Source organism: Alternaria incomplexa, assembly GCF_024043165.1.
Source record: "Alternaria incomplexa strain BMP 0042 chromosome Unknown scaffold_6, whole genome shotgun sequence".
Classification (NCBI taxonomy): Eukaryota; Fungi; Ascomycota; class Dothideomycetes; order Pleosporales; family Pleosporaceae; genus Alternaria; species Alternaria incomplexa.
The window spans coordinates 913,708-932,321 of record NW_026249855.1 but is presented as its reverse complement, the minus strand read 5'-3'; the positions used below and the strand labels follow the sequence as shown (position 1 = coordinate 932,321).

The 18,614-nt window shown below is 52.2% G+C and overlaps 2 protein-coding genes across 2 annotated transcripts; both read left to right on the top strand.

Annotated features, from left to right (window-relative positions):
• Positions 1-285: 285 nt before the first annotated feature.
• J4E90_004866 (uncharacterized protein) lies at positions 286-8,313 on the top strand (the record flags this gene model as incomplete). Its single annotated transcript, XM_051434427.1, has 4 exons — positions 286-2,950; positions 2,997-3,887; positions 3,935-8,223; positions 8,281-8,313. 4 exons carry the CDS (start codon positions 286-288, stop codon positions 8,311-8,313), a joined length of 7,878 nt encoding a protein of 2,625 aa, XP_051291683.1.
• Positions 8,314-9,386: 1,073 nt separating this feature from the next.
• On the top strand, positions 9,387-12,070 carry J4E90_004865 (uncharacterized protein; the record flags this gene model as incomplete). Its single annotated transcript, XM_051434426.1, has 5 exons — positions 9,387-9,453; positions 9,509-9,534; positions 9,708-10,132; positions 10,183-10,965; positions 11,017-12,070. 5 exons carry the CDS (start codon positions 9,387-9,389, stop codon positions 12,068-12,070), a joined length of 2,355 nt encoding a protein of 784 aa, XP_051291682.1.
• Between the last annotated feature and the right edge of the window lie 6,544 nt (positions 12,071-18,614).

Genomic DNA, 18,614 nt, shown 5'->3' with positions numbered 1-18,614 from the left:
TGCGGCGACTTGACGTTGCTCGGCGCGTGCAGCGTGGGAGCCTGGCTGAGCTCTGGACTGACAGGGATCAGCTTCGATGACCAGCTTAGCAGCAACCACGACGAGCGCGGAGCCCGCCCGCCGTAATCAGCCCTCATTGTGCGCCCGCCCACCACCAAACGACACGACTAGTATCCCCCGCAAGTTGAGGTCTCATGTGCGGGCTTGGGGCTCGGGAGATATGAAGGTGCTGCCCGCGCAGCCATCACCTCCGCCCAGTTTCCGCAGCAGCGGTCTCGCCTGAACATGGCGACGACGCGGCCGCACAGGTCCTCCACGGCCGCCTCACGACTGCCGCCGATGAATAACCAGATAGCCGAACTCCGAAGCCTAGCGGATGAATTGATCAGGGCCTCCGAGACCACACCACCGACCTCCGACGTCCTCCACAACCAGAGCAACGCCCTCCGCCGCATGCGCCAGCTGCTGATCGAGTCCAACGACCAAACCCATACCAAAGACGCGTTCCGCCATGTCCGTGGCTTCGAGACGCTCCTCATTACCCTGCGCTCGCTCTCTGGCTTCTACAAACCCGCCGAGCTGCCCACGCCCGACCGCATCGACTTCTTCGAGGTGATCAAGGGCACACTCGATGTCCTCTCAGACGCGCTGAACGAGCATGCCGGTAACAGGCGCTTCTTCGCCAAGCGCGTCGAGCACGGCGGCTGGAGTGCTCTGGAACAAGCCCTGGCCAGCACTGGCATTTTTGGCGGACAGTCGCAGAGCAAGCGTGACGATGCCGGCCAGGAGCAGCTTTTCGGCACCCTGTTCGCCTTTGCCTTGGGCGAGGAGACCATGACACGCATCTTCAGGGATATTGATAAGAAGGTCGAAGTTGCACAGCCCAAGCAGGCCGAGGACGCAGCAGCCAGCGGCGACTCGCAGCCTACTGAGATCGTAGTCTCTAGCCCGCGGTCCGTGTACAGCGATACCGATCTCGATCTCGATCCACTACGCAGCCAGGTACGGGCTATATTCAGCGGCAATGAGATACTGCAGAATCCAGACATCATTCCGACCATCTTCCACTTCTGGCGGGGTCTTTCTGGTGAAGATGCCCCGGGCACGCGCTCCAAGGCTCTCTCCATATCGGTGCTGCTTGCCATCCTGGAAATCACTTCCATCTCTTCTTACAACAAAGCTGCGCTGCACGTCACCGGCGTCTTGAGCAGTGTCCTACCCCTGCTCTTTGAGAACAAGTGCGCTCCTATAGAAGCTAGCCTCTTGCAAGAGCTGGCCGACGACCTTATTCAGTACGGCATCAACAAGCTGGACGATGCATACTACCTCTTCCGCAAAGCAGCGTCTTCTGAATCAGCTGCTGAGTTTCTCTTGCGTGGTATGCGCTCCTCCCGCGACCCGCCTTTCATACAATTCGATCTATCTTTGCATGGCTTCAGCGCTGTTGAACTTCCAGACATTGGTCGTCCATTCCCACCCATGTCCCCAGGAGGCGGATATACATTTGCTGCTTGGGTCAGGGTCGACAGGTTCGACGCCGACTGCCATACCACCCTCTTCGGCGCATACGACGATACACAAACGTGTTTCCTCATGGCATACTTGGAAAGGGATACGCGTTGCTTTATCCTGCAGACTTACATGGGTCATTCTACTGGTGTCATACCCAGTGTCAGATTCAAGAAAGCCCCTCGTTTCGAAGCAGGCCGGTGGTATCACATCGCTGTGGTTCATCGGAGAGCCAAGACTATCGGTATCGGCGCTGCTAAGGCATCTCTCTTCGTCGATGGTGAGTTCACCGAGACTATGAAAGCCCACTACCCTTCGCATCCTCCGTTACTGGATAGCAGCCAGGATAGCTTTGCCTCCATGTCTTCTAGCGTGTCCAAACACCACATACTCGCGTTCTTGGGAACACCACGGAACTTGGCGCCTCGGCTGGGTAGAAACGTCATTGCCTCCAAGCTCTCAGTCGCCTCCTTCCATCTATTCTCTGAACCGCTGTCAGATGAGCTGATCGCTGTATATCATAAACTTGGTCCGCGTTATTGTGGAAACTTCCAAGATAGGCTCGGGTCGTTTCAAACCTACCGTACCTCTGCTGAGCTTCATGTTCACAACGAGATTTTACATCCTGGGAGAGAGGAACGATCCGACATCGTAGCAGCTATTCGGGCCAATGCAAGCCATCTCATGCCTGAATCGAAGATAATACTGAGCTTCTCTCCCAGTTCCGTAATGGACGACGATGACAGAAATGCCATCGATGAATCCCAACTAATCCGATCACTATCACGCGAATCAGCTAAAACTCTGCATAAGTATACCAGACTTCATAGTACTCCGATCATCATCAATGCTGCCGTACCTTCGGTCAATGATGCACTGTCTCAGCCACGAGGATTTGGACGTCTATCTGGTGACCCCGTTGTTGTCGTTCCACAATCACTCGACGATGCCATTTGGCGCATTGGCGGGTGTGTGGCTGTCGGCTTGAAGCTGGTGCAATCCGCCCAGACTCTAGACAGCATGCTTCGCTCTGTCAACATTCTGCTTGAAGCTGTTGGGGGCAATTGGCGCAATTGTGAGGCCATGGAGCAGCGCAACGGGTTTGCTGTCTTGGCTGAGGTGCTTCGCCAGAAGATTGGATTCGCCATGGGGGGATTGGTGCCGCGCAACCCCTCCTCATTAGATGTGACACCAGAAGACTGCGAAGACTTTGTTATGCAGCTCTTGCGAATCATCCTCCGATTCGTTGGATACGATGAGAACGAGCCAACCGAGTCACTCATCATCAACCCACTTGCGTATAGAGTACTTCTGGTTGATCTGGAGATCTGGCGTAGAGCTACCTCGTTGGAAACGCAGAAGCTGTATTACTTGCAATTTGCGCACTTTGCCAAGGGCAGCAAGCACCATCACTACAACGCTAAGCGATTCCATAGGATTCGTAAGTATGCAGATATGGCGAGTCAACTTTAGCTGATCCATTACAGGTGTTGTCAAGCGTCTCACAGATGCTCTCAAAGGTGAAAACTTCACTCCATCAACGTTCAAGCTGTTTCTCGCCGCCTTCAAAGCGCTACTTATCATCAACTTCAACGGGGAAAATGCGAGATCGCTATCTCTTTTTGTCACATATGCGTTGCACGACAGCCGCGCATCATATGCGAAACGGGCACTGCGACCGAAAGCGAGCATTGCTCGTCTTCGCAAAGGCACACCCCCGACATTGACACCAGAGTCTACACCACGCTCGAACAGCCCGGCACAAAGCGGCGGCAGTTCGCCACCACTATCCCTACCAGATTTGGGCATCGCCATCCTCACTCTCCTGGCGGAACTTCTCTGCGATCCTCAGAACCCGCACGAAATCGTTCGTTTTGCGAAGAATGTCACTGGAAAGTGGCTGCTCTATCTCCTTGCCGAACCTGAACAGCGAGTCGTCGTTCTTGGGGCAAAGATCTTAGCTCGACTGCTAGTGATCAATGGTTCGCACTACGTCAAGAAGTTTGGGGATAAGACAGGAGGCTTCATCTTGATGAAAAACAGGTTGCGCCACTGGTGGAATACACCAGGCATCTGGACTATCTGTTTCGCGATCCTTTTTGGTCGCGATGTCGCAACCATTGACTTCGAGCGCGACTTTGACGTCTTCAATCTGGTCGACATTTTTATCGCTCATTCACCCCAGTCTCAGCTCAGGATCTGGTACCCTGAAATATTCCCAGTAATCACCGCGATGTTGGAGACTGGTCTGCGAGCGATTGTCCGCGACCGTGACCTCGCCCGAGCCGATGATGGCACACCAAAGCAAGAGACTGAAGGCACAGTCACTCGAGGACGTCGTAGAACAATGTCGCTAAATGCCAAGCAGCCAACAGTTGGTGAGTCAAGTTCAGCCACTATGTAACAGCCATGCTAATGATTCTAGATACCCGGGCTCCTCAGACAGATCGACTGAATGACTTTGCCGTTGTTCTGAACTCTGCTATCCAGTTCCTGTCTGAGCTACATTCACGATCGGAAGGGTTTCGCGACTACACTCACTCTTCCAACTACGTTCAAGAACTGCTCTTCGTCCTCTATCCAGTCATTGTCACATCTGACAGTGTTAGCGCTGAGACGGAATTACTTTCAAGAGGGTCCGCACTGACCTTCGAGGGCCAAGACGTTGTGATCCGACCACTTTCCCGAGCCAACGGGCATGAAGCGCCTGTGGTTCGCACGACGAACGTTGACGTATCACCTTCGCCTGCGTCTCGACGCGTATTACCTTTCCGCAGAGCGTCATCATTTGTGCTCGTCTCGGCGGATAAGAAGAAGGCCGCTCAGCAACCTTCTCTCAACCCAATACTATCACCAAAGTACGCTGCTCCCTTGGCACTAAAGGTTGGTAGCTCCGTGGTAGAAGCAACTTTGGAAGTTGTTCTCGACGTGTTCAAAGATCAGATATTCACACGCAAAGAGTTTCCTGGCTTGGGTCTCTTCCTCAAGACGCCTCCCGGCTTTCAAGAACATCAAGCATATTTCGAGTCATACATTCTTCGGCAAACGCTCTCGTCCGTCAAGAATGCGCTTCAGTTTGATCAGCAATTATTGCACGAACCGCGCGTTCTCCTCAATTTGCAACGCTTTGTGGTTCACGTGTCCGAAGCGGTCTTCGAGGGATGGTTTCTTGAAGGCGCAGAGTCCTTGCTCGACTTCGCTGGCTTCCTCCTAGAATATCTCGAACGTCCGGATATTGCGACTATCAAGTCCGTCAGACTGTGCACGCAGCCTATCTCATCAATTCGTAACACTTTCTTGAGAGTTGCTCTGCTTCGTTTGGCGGAGTCTGATGAGTCAGAAAGTGGTGCAACTACCACGGCAGTCATCGAGAAGATGATGTATTGGCAGCCTATCATTCTTTCTTCTGTCAACAACGAAACATTCTCGTTGAAGATGATCTGCTATCTTCTCTACACACAGTTGTCGTCTGAACACACGGACGTGCGTCTTGCGGCGGCGAACTTCTGGAGGTCGCTCATGGTGCAAAAGCCTCACGAAACATCTATGATCTTGGCCGATGCCATCCACGGCGACACCAAAGATCTCTACGATGGCTTTCAGAAGCTTGTCGAACTTGATAACGAAACATTCCTAGAGTGGCTCGATAAGAACAAGACCGAGATGGATAAGTTCTTCTATGGCTCAATGACTAAATCGTGGGAAGACTTTGCGCAAAGCCAAAACAAGAAGACCGAAGAGACTTCTCAGAGGCGAATCGCCAAGCGCAAGGAGAAGCTGAAGCAGTGGCAATCTGATGAGCTTGCCGCGGATAATGTCTGGAATCACCATGAAAACTCCACAAACCACTGGAGATCCAACATACACGCATCTGAACGCATCAAGCACCAGCGCGTCCTTCAAGACCAGCAGGATAATGCTACTTACATGGCGACAGTTTTGGCCAAGCTTGACCACCAACTGAAAGGCCCATGTGGTCTGTTCGAAGACAGTCCACCTGCCAGATGGCGGCTCGACGAAACCGAGGGTCGTGATCGAAAGCGTCTACGTATCGTTGTCGACAACACTAGCAGAGAGCAGTCGTATCAACCTAAACGCAAAGACACAGATCCACGAGAGCGACCCAGGTTGGATACCACTGTGCCAGCAATTTCGGCGAAGGAAGCTGTTGGTGCCACCCCTGTCAAGGCGCGATCGACTAGGTCTGCCTCTTCCGTGAGTGCATCGGGTGATCCAACGGAAGAACCAGAATCTGCTAGCGACGACGACTTTGAGATGGTCGAAGCTATGTATGAAGATGAGGATGGCTTCGAAGACAAGAACCGCAAGGTCATGCGGAGCCTTAACCGCGGCGATCAGGTGCAATACGTTTGCAATATCTCTCGGGTAGTCGGACTGGAAGCAATAGAGGGCCTCCTCATCGTAGGAAAGGACTGTCTTTACTTGCTGGACGACTTCTTCCAAAGGTCAGACGGCGAGATCGTACGCGTGTGGCAGGCGCCGCCCGATGAGCGCGACCCCTACGTTCAAGTCATAGCTGGCAAGGAAGCTGTCACTACCCGTCGCCCACCACCAAGGAGCCAAGAAGATGCGGTGAGAAATTGGAAGTGGACTGAGGTTATTAGTATTTCCAAGCGGCGCTTCCTTCACCGCGATGTTGGAATCGAAGTCTTCTTTGATGATGGCCGTAGCTACCTTCTCACAGCTGTCTCTGCCCAGGCTCGAAACGACATCCACTCCCGGGTCCTACAACGAGCTTCGCATGTCGCGAATCCGGACAAGCATGCCAACTCTGAGATATCCTGGCGCCTTGACTCCCTGCGCAACCCGGAAGAAGCACCACAGACATTTGGATCGCGCTTCGCATCAGCATTTGGTTCTGCTTCCGCTCATCCGGCGACCAAGAAGTGGCTGAAAGGAGAGATGTCCAACTTCCATTATCTGATGTTCGTCAATACACTCGCTGGAAGGACGTTCAACGATCTGACCCAATACCCGGTCTTCCCGTGGGTGCTGTCGAACTATCACAGCGAAGAATTAGATTTGAGCGACCCGAGCAACTTTCGAGACCTCCGCAAACCTATTGGTATTCAGGATCCTAAGCAAGAGCACCTCATTAGAGAGAGGTTTAGCTCGTTTGCCGAGATGGGAGACGCTAGTCACGCCTTCCATTACGGAACCCATTATTCGTCCGCCATGACCGTCGCGTCGTATCTGATGCGACTTCAACCCTTCAGTGCGGCCTTCTTTCTCATTCAGGGTGGCACATGGGATCACGCTGACCGAATGTTCTACTCGATCCAAAATGTCTGGGACTCGGTGTCCGCGAAGAATATGGCCGACGTACGCGAGCTCACCCCAGAGTTCTACTTTCTCCCTGACTTCTTGACCAACGTCAATGGGTACAACTTTGGTCTGCGATCCGATGGCTCGAAGATCGATAACGTCCAATTACCTCCGTGGGCCAAGGGCGACCCGGCCATATTTATCGCCAAACAGCGCGAGGCTTTGGAAAGTCCTTACGTTAGCCAGAACCTGCATCATTGGATCGACCTCATCTTCGGTTACAAGCAGCGAGGCGAAGCAGCAATCGAGGCTGCAAATGTCTTCCACTACATGACATATCAGGGTGCAATCGATCTCGATTCGATTACTGACGAGAAGGAGCGCGCACAGAAGATTAGTGTTATCAACAATTTTGGACAGACGCCTCCACAGGTTTTCCAGCGACCGCACCCGCAAAAAGAAAACGTCACGAAACCTACCAAGCTCGACACTTCTGCAGAGAGCTTACATCGGGTTCCCGGCACGCTACTGGAGTCTAACGATCGCATCTCATCTCTCAACTACATCAGCAAGAGCGACAAGCTCCTTTGCTCAGCACCATTTCGGCACAACATACCGCCGCATCATGATCGTTACATGGAGTGGGGTTTCACGGATGGCAGCGTGCGCTTCTATGATTCACACTCCAAGAAGCTCATCGGGCTGTTCGAGCATTTACACTCTGGCCAGCTGACAACTTCCCTCTTCGTTGACGGTAGAACCCTCATCACTGCAGGAACAGACTGTACACTCGCGATTTGGAACATGAGCAAAGCTGAAAGAGGCCACATCGACCTGCAGAACGCCACAACGCTATTCGGCCACAAGTCATCCGTCATCACACTCGCCGCAAGCCGCGCATTCTCTGCATTCTTGTCCGCATCACTGGACGGGCGGGTCTTCCTCTGGGACCTGAACCGGAATGAGTTTGTTCGCGAGCTCGATCTAGGTCCAAGGCAGAAGCGCAACCCAGTACCGATTCAAGCGGCTAGGATCAATAGCGTCACAGGACACATTGTACTTGCTTGCGGAAGCCGACTCGTCGTCACGACACTCAACGGTGCAGTGCTGCTTGACGAGGATATCTGCGATAGCGAAGACGACGCAGATGGCATCACAGCTGTCGCTGTGTATGAGGGTGTGGGAAATGAGTGGTGTGAGCGCGAACTCATCTTCACTGGACATCGTAGGGGTGTCGTCAAAATCTTCCATCTAACGCCAACACCCCCGACCATCACCACTCCAACCTCAGTACCCAGCAAATGGTCTGCGAACCTCATCAATGTGCTCAATCACAGTGATCCAACGTCTCCCTCGTCTGCGGCACCCATCACGTGTATATTGCCGATGCCTCACCATGTCTATACCGGCGATGAGGAGGGCAGAGTGGTAAGTCAAGAACCTTTTCATCCTTCATACGCACGTTCCGCTAACGTCTCTCTGCAGTACGAATGGGATTGCGTGCACAGACATCATTGATCCTCACTAAGCACACTCACGAACATGTGAGTAAGTGGCTTTTGGTATAGACATGGCACGGTGTTTTGGATGCTGTTCGCATTGGCGTAAATAGCTTGATATGTGGCATTGAAAGGTGCATTGCGGATACTGAATAGACAACGTTTTCAATACACCATCTTACCATTGTCGATGCAACGCAGTCTTGTTCCATCCAACACCCCATCTTGAGTCTACCGGAACTATTTACGGCTTTCGGATAAAATGTCCGCTCGCTAGCCTGATGATTGATCAAATGATGCAGGTGCAGAGGCAGTACGCGTGTTGCGCTCGCTGGCGTGTCGCTTTGGTCTTGTGATCATGCTTATCTGGCGTTTGCTTGGCGTGCTTGTTTGGCTAGGGAAATCCGTGCACTTGCATTGCTGGCGACCTGATCTCCCGTGCATTACATTTCTGACTAAGTAAACCTACGTGGCTGGCGAGATCATGATGTTGGACGCCTCGTATCTTGAGGTATCGAAGCTAGTATGATGTTGTTGGTGCATCTGTTGCTAGACAGTCGCCATATTCGGTGTGCCTTATCAGTGATTGATTATTCAGCACATGGGTACTTGAGATGACGTATCTGTGCGTGTTCTTGGAAGAGCCATTATCCCGTCTCGACATTCGTTGGTGCGTGTATGTTAGGTGTGAAGGGTTCGATGTTAAGGGCTCGTTGCAATGACGCCAAGTCATGCCAAGTCCTGGAGTATCACACTCTAGTTGAGCCGCAAACACTATAAGGGTCTCGTGCCCCTTCTAGATCACTGGAAATAAGCCAAATATCGTCTGCTTTGAGAGTTGGCCTTCCTTAATTGCGGGGTTCAGGGAAAGGGTACACATGAGCTAGCCCCGTAAACAGCTAGCTCGTGGGGGAATGCGATCCGCACCTGCCCGAACACAGCATGACCCCACTATTAGGCAGCGTGCTTTGAGCCAATCCCAACGGATTAGCACGTCATTTTTCGCCTTAAGTCTGGGTCGTCGTCGCGCCGCCGTCGCTCTTTCGCAACTCCAGAACGACGCGATATCCCGAGCGACAAACCGAACGATACATGGAGTCGCCGGAAACGCCCGCCGTCCCAGAGACTGCTGCTAAGAAGCGCAGAAGACCAGTCAACGGTACGCGACATGGCCTCTTTATATGGCGATAGGTGTACTAATAGAGTTTCAACAGCCTGCGCTACTTGCCGTGCGAGAAAGGTAGGATCTCATGGTCTCTTCTATACCATTTCTCTCTTTAGAGACCCATACCAAGGCAATGGGTATCCTACGAGGGACCACCAGGTTGTCGTGATGGTCATAGTTCTGGCGTCGGGGCCTAGGACATCCGGAAAACCATAAATCAGGGCCGAACGTAGCTGACAATCATCTAGGTTAAGTGCGATGAACGCCCAAACGGCTGTCTGAACTGCGAAAGGCTACAGCTAGACTGTGTGCAGAATGGCGGTGTTTCCACCGCTGCGAAGAGACCAAGCACGGCGTACGAGCCCGTTGTAGGCATCAAGCGTAAACGTACATTTCGATCCTGCATTCCCTGTCGAGACTCCAAAGTCAAATGCTCCGGCGAACGACCGAACTGCATAAGATGCCAGCAGCGCAGAACCTCATGTGTATACGATGCTGAGCAGGTGGAGCCAGCCTGGGTACAGAGCATTGCGACTCCTGCCTCAGACACGCACGCCGATTCCGTAATGATACCGCCACACACTCCCCGGGATTCTCAAGAGCCTTCAAGGATACTCGGCTCACTGTCGAATAGCGAGCCTGCTGTAGCAGGGTGTCCGCCGGGCCTACTATGGTATGCTTTACGAACTCACTGGCGTGCATCGGACTTACGAATATGCACAGGTTGTTTTCCCAGCAGCTGCCACCCAGAATCAAACTTCATGCGTTGTTAGATGCTTACTTCAACAACGTCCACCCCATCCGCGTGTTTGCGTTCGAGCACAAGCCATCGTTCATTCGAATGCTAGACGAAGGACAGCTCGTGGATGCATCCGATCAAGCCCTCTTGCACATAATGTGTGCATTGGGTGCTCGATTCTACGCTCTCGACTACAGTGAGTCGTTCTCGCCCTTGACGAAAGATCTGATCCAGTCAGCCGGAAGCCAATGGGCTAAAGTCGCGGAAGAGATGTTTTTCGCTGATTACAGCACCATTTCAATCACAAAACTCAAGGTCTTGGTCTTGCTTCACGATCAAGAAGCTCGCAATGGCAACTATGCTGGGTCTTTTCTTCTTACCGGCCTTGTCATACGTATGGCACATGCTCTACAGCTCAACAATGAAGTGTCACCAGATGTGCTTTGTAAGGAATTAGGAGGAAGTCCAAACGAGGTTTCTGTGCGAGAGTCGCGTAGAAGACTCATGTGGGCGTGCTATATGATTGATGTCTGGGCTGGTAGTGGCGTCGACCACCTCACTATACTCAATGAAAGAGACCTCAAGATTCAGCTTCCGTGCAACGAGCGTCAGTTCTCACTACAGATCCCGTGTATTACGGAGCGGCTCGAGAGGGGCACACTATTGGAACTCATGTCCCCAGAGGACATTCCAGAGAAGCCGGCGGATAACCTGGGTATGGCTGCGTACTATGTGCGTATCGTCAGCATCTGGCGACGTGTTCTTCGGTGAGTGTGGATAGGACATGCTCGCGAGTCTTGATTGCTGACTTGGATTAGGTTTGTGAAGCACATGGACGAAGAACAACCGCCGTGGCTTCCAGAGTCAGGATTTGCCGTCCTCATTGAGGATATACAGTCGTGGAAACAAAGTCTGCCATCCTGGCTAGACTTCTCCGCGGACAACATCTACATTCGGCGCGAGACACATCAGCTAGGTGCCCTCCTCCTCATCCACTGCATGTACCATCACGTTATGTGCGACGTCCACAGGATCGCTCTCCCTGACCTGTTCAAAAACCAGGAGCCGTTCGTCTTCCCTACTGATCGACAGGCGTTCGTAAGTCATCTGCAAGACGTCTGCTTTGAGCATGCGCAGCGTATGTCGGTCCTAGTCTCACACATACTCCAACACGGGGTCAAACACTTTGCGGACTCCATACTGCCGTCTTTTGTTTACAACAGTAGTCGCATCATGCTCTACTACATCGCTCGGATTCTGGACGTATCGAAGCCCGACGCAGGAACTGTCATTGGTCGTACAGTCGAGCTAGTGCAGTACAACAACCAGGCGTTGCGGGAGATGGCATTCATGTACCCACTTGCTGAATCGTTATGTATCACCTCCGAGCGCTGGTTGGAGACTGTACGCGACAGTCTGGCTCGTGGTCACTCTGCTGACTACATTGCGCCTCAGGATCCATCAGAAAATGAAGCACGGCGCATTGTCGGCGCGCCTGCACCGATGGCTGGCACTCCTAGGCAGCGAAATGCGGCCATCTCAGTTATTCCTCCTGTCGAGGAGATACTCTCGGCAACTTCACCCTCAACTCTTCGCACAGCTACTACTCGCTATCCTTTCTCAGCGCCTACCACTGGCCACGGTTCTTCTACCGTAACATCAGGCCAGGCCATGACAACACCATCCGAGAATGCAGTAGGGACCATGTACTCCTCCCCCAGCGCGCCAACTGCTTTCGAGCAGCCCATGTTCAACCTGGACGACCTCCAGAATTTCTTCGGATGGGAAGCAAGTGATGATGAGAATGCGCAGTCCACTGGGTTTGAGGGCTTTGGTCCCTTAGGGTGGGCAAATAATTTCTCCATCATGTAAGTGAGTATTGTATCTGAAAGTTACCTGCTGGGCGTTTGGGCACGGTCTTTCTCATGGTATACCTCCTCTCTTCCGCTAGCATCGACGCGGTAGGTTCTCGGCCATTTTGATTCGTAACTAGAATGATTCCTCTTTAGGAGCAATATTAACTTTCTAAACGCACTTTGACTGGCCATAGTGGGTAGCTAACTCAGTACCATCGTGATTCGAGTGGTAAGGTGCCGCTTATCCGCGCAGCATGGTCCAACAGTGATGCAACTAACGGACACCGACATGCATAGTAACAGCCAAGCCCAAAAGTCGGGTATTTGGTACTTTGCCGCTCTACCAAGGCTCTTGGTAAAGGCATTTATATGTATGAGACTCATCCTGACCACCTCGCACCAGCACAGCCCGTACCTCGACATGAGCGACACAATACCATTAACTAGCGCATTGAGCGCAAGACAAGCTGCCCTCAACAAATTCGTACAACAAAACTGGTACTATTGGCGCTATCTTTACATACCCGGGACCTCCCTCTTCATGCTTGGTTCCCTCAGCCTCGCGTATGCGGTACATCTGCATCGAGCGCGCCCGCACGAGCTCCCCAAACCTCGGAGAATATCCTCGTTCCTGTTGTACGTGCTGGGACATCAGCTACTACTATACGGTATTCTGATCTGTTCGTTCTGGTATATGCTCAAGGATGAGCGTCCTGGATCGGGAGTCGCCCGCGCTGATGCCGACAAGAATGCCCTGGGATCGATTAAGCAGAACGACCACGCCTTGGGTAACGGCCCCGACTATCTCTTGGAAAGACATGTAGTTCCATCAAACAATGCTCGCGCTATCCCGCTAGTTAGGTCTGCTATCACTGTAGCAGCTTCGGCTTTGGGCGTCGTCGCCGTGGTGGCCCGATATAACTGTCTAGACAGCGAGTGCCCATCTCAACGGATATGCTACGTAGTGAGCATTGTATGCATTACAATCGCTTTTTCAAGGTGTTTTTGGGTTTTCTCGAGTACGTTCGCAAGATTCGGACATACATGAGGAAGAACGCGGACTGGACCGGAGGATGAATCCGAGCTAAGGGTGGGTTGAATAGGGCACCCGAAGAAGGTAGATGCGAGAGTGTTGTGGTGTATCTAATAACTTATTCATTGAACTTCATAAATGTTACTTGCCCCGCAAGCCCATATGCCAGTCTTGGCGTAACGAGTGATCGGCTACCGAGAATATGTCCAACCATGCTTCGCTGCCCGTAGCCATGCCACGTCCGTATATATTTGTGTCATGGATGCTGTTCTGGACAATATTCGTTTTCGTCCAATATGTGCAGGCGACATTTCCATCTGGCGATATGGCTTCTATCATGAGGATTTTGTTCTGCTCTTGTAGGACTGGAAACTCCGCTTGAAACCAAAGACCTCCCTTGTTGACATAACCTGGAGTATCTGCGCCCGGTCCGATACTGGCGTCCATGACTGTTGCGAAAACTTTGCATAGCGACGCGAAGGCTTTGGACATGTTGGTGTAATACTGTGTTCGCCAGGTTTCATTGTTCATGATGCAGCGCAATGGATTCGTTCTCGTGGCTTCGCTGTTGTAGTATTGTTTGGGCCAGACATCCTTGGCTTGATCAGCAGAATGCGGGGACTATGTAGCGAACATGCAAATACCCATATTGTTGTCATAGGAGACTCGCCATTCGGTCTCGTTTTCGCGTAACGGCGCGCCGTCTCGCTCAAGCCGCGCGTGTAGAAGAGACAAAGGTTAGGTTCAGGTCGCAATGTTGCTTCCGCCTGGAATAATTCGACGGTGTATTTATCGACGGCATCCCAGGTCGCCTTTGAGCTGTGGGTTTGGGTGCAGTCATCGTCTTTATGCTCTAGAGGAGCAGCTCCGGTGACAAGGAAGAGTTGGTAGAATGCTATAACAAAGGAAATGAGCTTCATAGCGAAGTTGAAGTGTAACGGATTGGGGTTGAAGTTTCCCATGCAGCAGGGTGGAGCTGTATCTAACATAGGTGTAAGCGGCCCCCAACGCCTATCTATGGCGAGGCTGAGCGACAGGCGTGCAGGCTCGGCGCCTGCGCCCTGGCGTCAAGTTTGCGCATCGTGTCAGCTTAAATACCAAGGACAAGTTCGCACCTCACACAACCAACCTGACCTCTTCGGTGATCTGGTATGCCTCCAATGCACACGGTTCAATAGCACCTAGATAGTGACGGCTCACTCGGATCAATCGCGAACCGCGCAATACTCAGCCAGCGATTTTGCGAAGAACAGCATCTCAACGGTGTGCCATGCACACTTCAAATGAAATCACGAACAGATCGCTAATTGAAACATCTCGGCTACGGAAATGGGAAATGGTGGATGGTGGGTAGAAGACAATAGGTGGCAAATTGCGAGACGGTGGCTGGTAACCAAGCGCCCGCACAGCCCTGCCCAGACGCGACCTCGGGTGCGTCGGGATAGAGTTAGCTTGCCCCCGCATTTGTCCTAGTTGAGCATGAGCTCAGGGCCGCTCATGTAACCTGGGCCGAACGATCACAATGCCGACGTCTCAGTTATCGCTGAAGTTCCAGGGCACGAAGGCAGCGATACCATCTTGCCTTCTTCTTATGTGGATATAGAATGATAGCGTGACTACGACGGGAAATATGCCTGTCACGTACTCGAGTGTTTACTATTGGCGTGCGCAAGAGATAAAGGATGAGATGAAGGACACGTTCCAAGGTTATCAGTACAGATACATTGAGCCTGACGATGAAGTTCGTCCGCTTTTGACTTGGAGATCGCAGTGGTACCTTAGGTGGTGATGCAGTTTGGAAAGTCTGCTCTCCTCATATCAGCCGCCAGCCGCCGCGAAACTCACTAGCCACGACGATTTCGGAAATGTTCCTTCGCTTTACCAGTGGGACGACCCGCTTTTCGCTTGCTCCCTACCCAATGTCCAGCCACGTCGCAAAAACCTTCTTCCAGAGCTAGGATTCTTGTGTTTCCAGCTAGCTCATCTGTACTCAATTTCCATGGTTGACCTCCTACATCTGAAGCAATTAATGTATCCATCGGATCTATTTTCCACAAGAAGAAAATGTCCATCTCGATCCCGAGTGACTTTGCGTATATAATGTCTGCGGATCCGAACATTAGGTCTAGGCGGTACATGTAGTATATATTGATGAAGCGCAGATCTGGAAGAAAGGTGGTCGGGAGGACAGCGATGTCGTTCAGCAAGCGCTCCATAAACTGCGTAGTAAGATACGTACAGTCGACAATGGTCAAAGACTTGAGTGTCACCGGTAGTGCCGCGAAGAATAGTCCGTTCGTCCGCACAAATTCACTAGGTGGAAGCGCGGACTCGGGGATTATCAACGTCTGTAGATTATCGAAATGGTAGTATATGGGCGAGATTAGATGAGCCCGAGAGATTGTTATGTCACTCCAAGAGCATGGCATCTCTAGCTTGGTGAGCCGCGAGTACTTGACTTCGAAGACTTGGGCAAGATACTTGTGCTCTCTCAGTTGCTGCGTCGAGGGGTCATTGGTCCAGTGACGTCGGCCATCGACCTGTGGGCTCATTGGTCCTTGCCATGGGTCTGCATCTCTGAGCAACATTGAATAGTGAAATATGTGGCCGCCACCGAGAAATAGTTCCTCGAGATTTGGTAGTGCTAGGAGAAGCAGCGCAAGGAAAGCGTTGTTGTGAGCGGATCGGAGCGCGTTTGCCCACATCCGCTTGTTTCGGTTGCTAACGTCTGCAGCGTCCCGGATAGTATTCAGGGAATCGGTTCGGAAAGCGACTTCGGTCTCGATAGCGAACTGCCTCGACGGCATGCTCGACCGGCGTTGCGCATCCACGTATTGTAGGAGCCCAGCGCGCAAGCTGCGCCGAAGATGACATTCTCGGGCACTGCTCCAGGGTCTTCGCATACAGCCGTCTTCGTCGCCACCGTAGTTCGCTTCCCGAGCCTCAGGAGACACATAATTTGTGATTTCAAGAGACTCGACTTTATCCGCCCAATCACTCGCGGGTAAATCCCGGAGTGTTCGAATTAAAGCGAACGCTTTCGGGAGTGGGACGGTAAGTGCTTTGAGCTTGTGAAATGTGGCTCGAATGACTTTGGGGAAGCGAGTGTTCGCGGTCGCGAGGGATGTTAGGTTTCCGTAGGCGCTCCGGTCGAAGCGCGGCTCGACTGCGAGATAGGGGATGATTTGAAGAAGTAGTTCATCGGGGAGGTCTGTGATACTGGCCCTGGGGATACTGCTGGCTGTGGATAACGACATGTTTAACGCTCGACAGTCTGCGGGCGGGTGTAGGAGACACTATGCGAGAAGAAAGAATCAATAGCAGTGATTACATAGAGAAAGCGAATAGTAAATGCATAGGCAGGTGTTGGTAGGCACCGGTCTCACCACATAAGTGCCCCTCTATCCGTTCGGTTAGGATAGAAATGGTAGAAGGTGCGGGGCGATGGGGTCAAAGGGTAACCAAACAAGGCGAGATAGGGAATGTTCAAGCAAGATTCCCTAGCCAACATGTGCTGTTGCCTGGAAGGAGGTTCAGTCTCGAGTGAAGTCAAATCCTGAAATGGTTGCATAACATGTCTCTATATAAAGGGTAACAAGTGCAATAGCCAAGAGCGACCTCCATAAAACAGTCTATAGGTAGGGACGTAGTGTACAGTAGAGAAGACTGTCGCCCACTCCAGTAGAGCCATCGAGACATGTGGTAGAGTCGTTGAGAAACCGCGGGAGCTGCTATGTGCCTCTGTTGCACGCTACCAACAAACGTTGTGAGTACTTCCTTTCGTGGCTTGTCATTTGCGGGCAAATCCGGTTTGTCGCTGGTATCGAACCTGCCTCCAAGCTCAGTGCTGATTAGACGACAGACGAGTCTTGTGATGTGATCATCGAGTACACCGACACAACCGTAACAGTGAACGTACTTCGACCTCCTCGGGGGATGACATCAATGCAGCCCCGGCGTAACAGGGACTTGTATGTGGTCAAGTGGTGGAGGAGCAATCCCTGCGTGTATGAAACGGACGTCTATGTACTCGAAGGGCCTGATAGGGGGCGTCTTTCGAGGGACAGCTCTCTGATACTGCCGGTATTCATATCCTGTCCAGTACGCAGTGTGACTGCACCTCGAGATACGGCATCGGACCGTGCAAGATTTAATGTGGTTCTGCGGCCAGCGCCCCTGCATTCATAAACGGTCCAGGGGCGGGAGGCTGCTGACTCGGACCGATTCGATCGCTGAAGTGATCGTCCACCAACGGTTTTCTCCGCAGCTCAAGGCACATGCTTTTCGTTGTTGTTACTGATGACAATTCTCAGGCAGAGCTTGCCGTGTGACATCGTCGAACTGGGCGAAAAGATACATAGTACGACTGCACCTACAATCAGGTGAAAGACTAGCATAGTGGCCTTGGGACTACCAATTCAATAGTCAGAAGACTTGAAGCTGAGGTTTGCGTGTAGCTCGACACGGGCACTCGATGTGGAGCAGGCACGTGGCGTGGAGACGCGTCGGGAAATTGCTGGTAGCCCAATTCGTTCAGACAGCGCTAATCCTCCACCAGTTTGGTAAAGCTAGGGTCAAGGCACGGGTAAAATCTCCAGCGGCCGTCTCGTGGTTGTAGCGCGATATCAACAAAAGGCTGCGTCATGGAAGGTTTACCGTGCGCGTTGTGAAGGCACTAAGCTGTATTGATCAACGCTACGCCGCTTGGGGAACATTCGGACCGATCCAGGAAGGAGTGTGCCTCAGTGCTGGCTTCCGACGATCGGCCATAGACACCAACGTACTTTCTGTAAAATCGCGACTCAGTGGTTTGCGCGACCACATCATGGACTGCAACTTCAAATATACTTGAGTAACTGGAGACAACAAAATGCAGCTCGTCTACACTAGAAGACGCGCATACGGGCCGATCATTGACGTTGTAACGGTGAGATGTGGCTGAGCGGACTGCAACCCACTGACAAGGAACAAAGAGCCGCTCTGAGAACGACCAATGCAGCGACGATACCAGTGCGATGGCAGCCCTACCTAAGCTTTTCTCACTGAATGGGTCATACCAATGAGTCGCAGGAGACGTCTACGATAGTCCGCATCGAAGCCGCGAGTTCCGCGCCCTGGCAGTTCTACCCCTGATGCCGATCCCAATCGACACCAACACGATGACCTGAAGCGCACAGGTTATGACTCGGGACTGTTAGAGGCACAGCAAAATAGGAAGAGCTTTGGAAACCTGAAAGCGGCGTCGCGCATGGCGCATGCACTTGAAGGCATCCTGATTAAGGTTCCTCTTGGTAAGGCGAACTAAATGAATTCAAGGATGCATACCTGGGAAAACCACAACCGACGATATCTATGCCAAGTTGCCAGCCTTAAGACAAGATACGGTGAGGCTGTCAAATCTGCCATACTCCAGCTAGAAATTACTCGAGCGGGGCAAAGGACCCGTGCTGGTGGTTTCCACCTTTATGGGGTCACCAACAGCGATCTACGCTCATGATACCACTTCATAATGGCCGAATGCATGGGT